General features: G+C 40.3%; 1 protein-coding gene across 1 annotated transcript in view; it reads right to left on the bottom strand.

The window, feature by feature from the left end:
* Nucleotides 1-5,866: 5,866 nt before the first annotated feature.
* Nucleotides 5,867-8,374, bottom strand: part of UQCRFS1 (ubiquinol-cytochrome c reductase, Rieske iron-sulfur polypeptide 1) — a 2,882-nt gene continuing 374 nt past the window's right edge. Inside the window, exon 2 of the mRNA XM_085303801.1 lies at nt 5,867-6,659. Coding sequence (XP_085159927.1) covers nt 6,049-6,659 — 611 coding nt within the window. The 3' untranslated portion in view covers nt 5,867-6,048. The remainder of the gene's footprint in view (nt 6,660-8,374) is intronic.

The following is an 8,374-nucleotide window of genomic DNA, read 5'->3' as shown; positions in this document are numbered from 1 at the left end:
AACCACGTTGCTTTTCATGTCACTTGTGTGATTTTCTTTCTCATTAAGAAAATTGCCAGTGTTTCTGACTTTCTGTATTACAGCTGATTGCTTTGGTAAGCTGATAGGTATGTGGAAAGTAAAATTCTCCTCCCTTTAAATTACAAATATTTAAGGTTGAGTTATGTTAAAAATAGCTGCTGGTTAACATTTCTCAGTTATGTCCCTAAATTTTCATAGCATGGTCTCTCCTGGAACCCACCACAGAAACTCTCAGCATCTTTCTGTGATGCTGGGGCAGAGTGAGGGAGCGAAGCTGATGGCATTGCTGCACGATCAGCTTTGGGAATCTGCCCGAACCCCAACCCCAGGCAGGTCCCCCCTGGCTTCCTCTCTAGGCAGTGAAAGACTCCTCTTGTGGGTGCTTTAAAGTATCCAGATCAGGTTCAACATCTCAGTGTCTTTTTGTAGGATTAGACTTTTACTTCATTTGGCAGAATTAGGTGCCTGGCTTCACTGGGCAGTATAAGCCTGCCAAGGTGCTGAGCCTGATGTAAAACAGGCAACACCGCAGGTTTTCTGCCTGTCCGCTTGCTTCGACTACAGGCTGTGTTGTCTGTGTCCACTTGAAAAGGAGAGGGAGGAAGCAATCGGATAGCTCTCCGGGCCTGGGTGCAGGAGGTGGGCGTAGCGGGTTTGGGTCTTCTCTGGCCGCCGTTCCAGCAGCACAGCGCTGCGTGGAGGTTTAGCACTGAGTCATACTTCAACACGCGGGAGTTTGGGTCTTCTGGAGTTTCTTGTCCCGGAGGCGGCTGGATATTATTCCTTGCAAAATGTGGAGTGGTTTGGGAGATCAGAGCCTGTTAACGCTTTACCTTACTACTCAAATTCTGGTAAATCCTGATCGCTGTGTAAAGCGCACGTGACGCGTGATGAGTGACGTTTTGCCATCGTAAAGAAAACAAAGCCTTTAACTGCGGAGAGGACGGAGACTCTCGCACGTGCGCTGCCGAGGGGCCGCTGCTTACACCGCTGCCCGTCACCGGGCTGGTGGAAAAGGTACCGCTGGCATCTCGTGTTTATGGCAAAAGCTGCTGGTTTGTTCACGTGTGTGTTCGGCGTCGTGGTGCTGTGTTAGTTCTAGATTGAGAAGATTTTGTCGTTAAGTCAATTTGATGTAATTTAAGCTGCAGYTTATTAGCATCTAAACTACTATTTGTTGGTTCTAGTGAGTTAGAAATCAGGACATACAAACTAATTCTTTTTCCCTGAAAACTATCCCAACAACTTTTGCAAAATCATGTATTGCCTAAGCCTTGATATCCCAAGAACAAAATGGATGTAAAGCAAGTGTCATTTAAGTTACATATTAGGAACATTAGCTAATGCAAAGCCTTACAGTAAAAAATTGATATTATATACCAGGAAAAAATGTGCTTTTAAATTAGAAAAAGATATAAGAAAAACATATAACTATATAAAAACTTTGTATTTTTCTACTTCGTTTGATAAATTTCAAGTGTTTTGAAATTTACTGAAATATTTTTATTTATAAATCTACTATATTATCTGAAATTTGAGAGGACTGAATCACATTCACTTTTCATTTTACTCTTTCAGAGAAAGGAGAAGCAAATGACATCCTGATTTAGAGAAATGTTCTTAATAGAACAGTTCTTTTTTCATTTATATGTTTAATTCTTACATTGACTTATTGTAGGAAAAGTGTATGCTACACCACAGCAGTGCCCGTCTCCATTAGCAAGATTGGCAGATGAAGAATATCTTTGCTGTGTAACAGAGAACTGAAATATCAAAATATAAGCATTAATGTAGTAAGCCAGTAAAATTAACATTGGGATTAATGGGCTTAAATCACAACATTGGCAAAAAGCCTGCTATCAGTGGTATCCATGGCTTGTGGCAATGGCGATTGAGAGGAGTTTTCTTTCTGTGTTAGAAAACTTAGGCTATGTGTGAGAATATTACTTTGGGATTTTTTGCAGTTCTGGTGCAGTATGTACTGCAAGAGCTGTTTTCAAAGAGCAATAACTGTAGTTCACGGCATAACTGGAAAAYGGGGGAACGCACCTGAACAGCAAGGAGAGAAGGGATGCTCTGCTCCTCACTTAGTATGGGCAGTGGCTTTGGGTTCAGAGGCGGCATCTCCGCAGGACATGGGATCGTCCTGTTGGCCGATTCATACACAGGGTCCTAGCAGGATTTTTCTCTCTTCGTGCATGTTTCTGCTTGTACCCTTCTTCTGTACCTCTTCTTTCCCCCGCGCTGGTTAAAGGCCGTTATTATTGGCAACTTTATGCACTACAATTGCAAACCCTTGTCCTGCTGCTTCCTCCCTCCCCCCATAAGACGTGTGAATGTGTCCTAGCACGTGGGCTAATCGCAGTTTGCCTGGCACTGGCACGTGGCCCGGGTTTGTAAGAAAGACAGCCCGTTTTTCACGCCACGAGCTTGTCCGCTCTGCAGCTGCTGTCCTTCTGGGGGTTGTGGTGCAAGAGCAAGTGGAAGGCTTGSCCTTCCTACCTGTGTGGTCAGCAACTGGAACATTACTTTTAGGAAATTTTACTTTCCTTTATTATTGCATTTCTTTACAGTTTCTTCTGACCTTTGACTTTRACTGGAAGTTGTATATTGAGCCCTTTAATACTATAAAATTCGTGGTGAAGGTGCCACAGAGCTTGTAGAAGGACAGCTACACTCACATTGTTAATTCTGTGGTACTGTAGAGTTCAATCCTTAAATCTTCCTGAATTTCAACACTTGGAAAAATAAAATAGACAAATCTTTGAATTACTTTATAATAAATTTTTTTGCTTTACTTGAAAGGGAAGTAATTGTTAGGAGCTTTGATTAGTTTGTGTCTGCAACATTTGGGCAGTAAAACAAGATTCTGTGTCAGTTAAACAACTGCTGAAACTCATGGTGTGAAGAACGGTATTACGGTGACTCCAGCGGCGGGGATCTGCTGGCTGTGCTTTCTCAGGCTGTCCAGGCCCTCAGCCCTATCTCTAGGTGAAGGGCTTGCATTAGCAATTAACTGCGTGAGCTCCTCAGCAGCACCAGTGAGTCTCACCTGGCACACGCCAGGATCTTGCTCTACAGCTCACAGTTAGTTTTGTGCACTGGAATGACTTGATGCAGATGCRTTTATTTTTGTTGTAGGTTTATTGCCTCAAAATGTATGTTTTCAGTGTGGAAAGGCAGATTCTGTTGTTCAGTGTAATATTAAAATTCTGGACTCACTAGCTTTTGAGTGTCCCTTGACATTTTAGGCCCACTTTTGCAAGGACACAGGCATGAATGAACACATGCATGCCCCTTTTTTAGGATCAGGGGCATTGATGCAATTTTATTCTTACAGGGATGCTGAAAACAAATCTAACTGTTTAGGACACTTTTTATAAACAGATACAGTCCATGTGAGTACCTCAAAGTACAATGGTATAGATACTGAAATAGAAAGTAACATTAAGTATGTTTACRATGGTGACTTTCAGAGTTTTGATTCACCRGAATATTTTAAGGTGTTTGCAAATGATTACAATTTCAAACTGATTACAATTGTTTTTAAMTAAAAAAATAAATAAAAAAGGATCAAAYTTTGACCAGRCATTTCTGAGCCAAACTACCACGATGTCAGCCCTTAACTAAGTACTTGTTAAATATGRGAATATTCACTGCTTGTAGTAGATCCCCTTTCTTGACACCAAACTTAAAAGGAAAGGGAGAAAACTGGAGGGTTGTATCTGGGAGAACTGTGGATCTCTTGAACCTATTCTCAGAAATTGATTTCCAGACACCTGGCAAATAGATGCAACTTACAGCATCTTAACAAACTGTGGTAGGGACAGCAAAAATGGCTTAAAATTTCCATTAGTATCATGRTGATTCTTATCAGACCCATTTATACGTTTTTGAAATGGCTTATATTGAGTGACAGCCATAGCACATCAGTGCAATTACCAATGCAGCACAGGTACAAGAAATGCACTTTTGCATCTCTATTTAGAAAGCAATGCAGCCCCTGTTCAATCCATAGACTCTTAAGTGATTGTCAAAGATGTCAGGAAGCATCCAAAACTAAACCTGGTTGTGATTTAGTCCAGCAGTGGTCTGTAARCGAAGGATGTGGTATCTCCTTGCACACAATGGGCCACTTCCATCTTTTCAGCTGCATGCTTTGTGCGCTAAGGAGTAGTATTATATGTTGTTTGTACAGATCCTTAGGATTGTGTTAAAAATCTAAGCATTGAGCCTCAAGGTTGTTATTTTGCCTGCGTGGCTTTTTTCTGCAGCATCCTCTGCAACTAGTCCTATGCATGTAACTAGGGCCTCTGAAGGCCAGATGGGGCATAACTATTCTGGATTTCGCTGTGTTCACTTCYGAACTCAGAAACTTAGCTGGCCCCTCCTTGCTCTACAGGAGGCTTATTTACTGTCAGAGCAATTACTTAGTGATAACGTAAGCAGAGGTTTTAAGTAATGACCTGTGAGCTAACAAGACATTTTTAGGATGAGGTAAGACTAGCCATATGAGAGCTAAAGAGCAACAAACGATTTCTATTTAAGGGGCTAGTAGGCTTCTTTGGTTGAAATGCAGAATTTGAGGACAGATTCATCCTCTACATGAATACCAGGTATGTGTTTGGGAACTTCTCCTTCAGGACCAGTTTAGCATGATTCATTGTACACTCCCTCACCTCCAAGAATGTTTTTGTGGATGTAGTGGACTAAAGACAAGACTGAATTTATGAGATGTGAGATGGATACCTAAGAACTTCTGTGATAGCCATTTATGATCTTTTTTCTACCACTTGAATTGGCTGACAATAGGAAAGCAAGTCATCAATATTCTGCTTAATCTATTTTAAACTTCAGCTTTAACCTAGCTGTCATCACAGCTTTATACTGGGTATAAGGCAAAACATCCCAGCCCCAGGTAATTCTGAGGATCATGTTTTCTGTTTTGCAACTGACAGAGTACATCATGCAATAGAAGAGCAGTAAAAGACAGGTGAACAAGAACAGAGTAAGTTTGAGGATTTTTTTTCTGAAAACAACAAATCTTATTTCTCATGCTCTGCAGGTGGTTAACTGCTAGCTTTGCTTTGTACTGTCAGGACAAATGCTGGTTAAAGACTTACTGGTTTCAGGCTGCGTTTGTCCTCCTTGCCTTCAGACAGCATCAAGATAAAATAGGTTTCAAAGTTTCAGCCTTTATTGAGCTTYGTCTATAGGCAACATGAAAGAATCATTTTCACACAAGTGGTTTGAGTCTTAAAATCCTAAGCATCTTAACCTTTGCTATGTTTAACATTACAGATTMGTTCAGACTGAGCGTATTTTTCTACAGTGAAAACCTAGACTTTATTTTTTTATTTCCTTCTTAGCCTATTTCTTCTGGAAAAGCATCACAACTTTTCCATGGTATCCTAAGAACCTAATCTAATGATTAGATAGGTATAAAAGATCAAGCCTTACCTAGARTTACAAAATAATTCTTTTGGTTCTAACATGACACATTTATTCTTTGTCCACATCATTGTAAAATTACATTGCCAACCTGGCAACTAAACAGTTATAAGCTACCTTTAAACAATGTAAAAGAAAGTTCTTTTCCCAGTAGCTTTTCCTTTACAACTCTCTTCCCCATGTTTTTGGAAAKACAAAAAGACTGGAAGAAAAATGATTACATCTACTAGGACTCTAGGTTGAAACTGACTGACTCCAACCACTGCTAGAARCTCTCAGCAACATCTTTTAAAAGATGTTTCTTCCCATAGTGCAGTAAGCATTAAAAATAATGAAAAGATATGGTACAAAAGAAACTATGGTTCTTCACTTCTTCATAAGTCAGGAACAAGTGTTCACTCACTTGAAGTTTTTATTAAAATTGAACACAAACAAATATTTAAACATACTTTTGGTTGAGAATCCAGACACCTAACATAGTTTAGAATTATCTGATTTTACAGCATTCCAGAATCTCAGTCACCCCGCTGCAGTGTACATTCACTGGAACACAAAAGTGAACAAGCATCTTGTTATTCAGCCAACAACCACTAAATCATCACTGACAAACTCGTAAGTCGGAACCTCAAGGTTGTATGGAGCAGGGCCTTTCCTGATTCTGCCAGATGCATCATAATGTGACCCATGGCAAGGGCAGTAATAACCACCAAAATCTCCAGAATTAGCAATGGGAACACAACCAAGATGAGTGCAGACACCTACTAATATAACCCATTCTGGTTTCTTTACTCTGTCTAAATCATGCTGTGGATCCCTCAGTTTAGACAAATCAACTTCAGCTTCCTGATTAATCTCTGCCTGGGTTCTGTGACGCACAAAAAGGGGTTTCCCTCTCCACTTGAAAGCCATGTTCTTGCCTTCTGGAATGTCAGATAACTTGATCTCAATCTTTGACAATGCTAGCACATCAGCAGAAGCACTGAGGCTGGAAATAAACTCAGTGACAGCATTCTTAGCAGCATATGCAGAAGCTACACATGTTGTTGCAGTCAGCAGGTAGGAAAACCCTTTTCTAGCTTCACTGCTGCTTTGAGAAGACTTGGTGGCATCTAAAACATCTTGACGACGATAGGCAGAGAAGTCRGGTACTACGACATCATTATGGATGCAACGAACACTGGCAGGTGCTGCAAGAAAAAATATGAAAACACTTCCAGTTAAAATACATAATAAGGTATTTTGTTACAATTACTAATTGCATTTTTAGGATAATAGGAAAGTTYATTCCAAGTTTTAGTAGCATTTCTCTAATTCCATTTCAAATTTACGTTGTACAAAAAAATAGTTTCAGGATGGTATTTTTTGTAGCTGAACAGATGATCTGCGAATGGTTTCACCTTTCCTTTGAAAATTGTATGAGGCCTGATAAGAGTGCAGAAGTATTTGTAAGAAGTTCTGGGTTTAAAGTTCTTCCTGTAAAGCAGGAAGAACTGCTGCAGAATATTGTGCTAGCTGAGAATAGAAATCTACTAGCTGAGAATAGACAAACATGTTTTCTCTTCAAAAGTTTCCCTGGCAAATTGCAACAAAGAAATTTAGTAAGTTTGAAGATCCACAGCGTAACACTAATTTTGTGCTTTATTTCTGACTGAAGTAACTTGTATGTTTTCATAATCTTAAGTGTGTGGTTAAGCATTTTAAATTTAAAAATGGAAGATCAGATATCTCCCTCTGTAGGGGATAAAACTGTTTTCAAAGTTGATTGTCCTGGTAAGTAATTYTTAAACCTCTCAAACTCTACATTCTCTTATTTGCTAGGCTCACTTCACATAAAAGGATTTAGGTTTTCATTATATTGTTAATTGAGTACATGGTACCATTTTAAAATTTATATTAACAGGCACAAAAGATTCTTAATTTTGGGCAGTCAAGTAGCCCTCATGAAGTATTTCTAGTATCTCATACTAAGTCTGTTGCAAACTGCAGATCCCTTGTTCCTCCAAGAAGAGGGGTTTTTTGGCCTAGTATGTATCATCTTGCTCAGGCTGAGTGGTTCAGATTTGACATTCTATTATACAGTTTGGGTTTTGGAAGACTGAAAGACTTTTCATTTACAAGGGCAAGGTTATATCCCTTAACAAGGTACAAACAGCGTTAGGCACAACCTTGAGGTCTTGTATTAACTGGTGACTGTTAAATACATCTCAAGGCAGCATAGACAAGGGCTTGGGCTTATCCCATTCATTGGTAAGTACTTGTTACATGGTCCACCTCCATTTTACATGAGCAAGTGAAAAGATGCAATTCCAAGTGACAAAAAAGCCATACATAGGAAACAACACATCTAACAGCACAGTAAGAGTAAGGGCTAARGCATATCTGTGCTTCATGGAGACCAACTGCCCTTCCTTGGCTGGAAATTAGGTTCTGTAAATCCAAGAACAAACATCAACAAGAACAAGTAACTTCACCTGRYTTATGCATTTCAGAACATTGCATGAACCAGAGGGAAAAAAATACAGAAAYTGCAGAACAGCAATGCTTTTGACATAAAGTCACAATGAAGAACTACTTTTCCTGTGCCAATCTATCACCCCATTGCTTTTCACTGCAAACCTTCGATTTGCATCAGTTAAATCAACCTTCGATTAACCTTTAATGAATCAATCCTAAATTAACCACTTAAGCTAGCCTTACTGAACTATATGGTGCCTTCTTGTGCCTTCCCTTCCCTGACTGCAAGGCAGCGCTCCCCCCAAGAGCGGTTAAAAAGCAGCAGGCTCCCCAGCGCGCTCAGCTCCCCGGGCGTCAAAGCGCGCTGCCGTAAAGGTGACAGCCGGGAGCCGGAGCGCGCAGCACCGCGGCGGCGGCACAGCCTCTCCCTCCGGTCAGCCGCGCCCCC

This window comes from Rhea americana, unplaced genomic scaffold (assembly GCF_003343005.1).
Source record: "Rhea americana isolate MKP2758 unplaced genomic scaffold, rheAme1 scaffold_20, whole genome shotgun sequence".
NCBI lineage: Eukaryota > Metazoa > Chordata > Aves > Rheiformes > Rheidae > Rhea > Rhea americana.
This window is presented reverse-complemented; position numbering and strand designations above follow the sequence as displayed.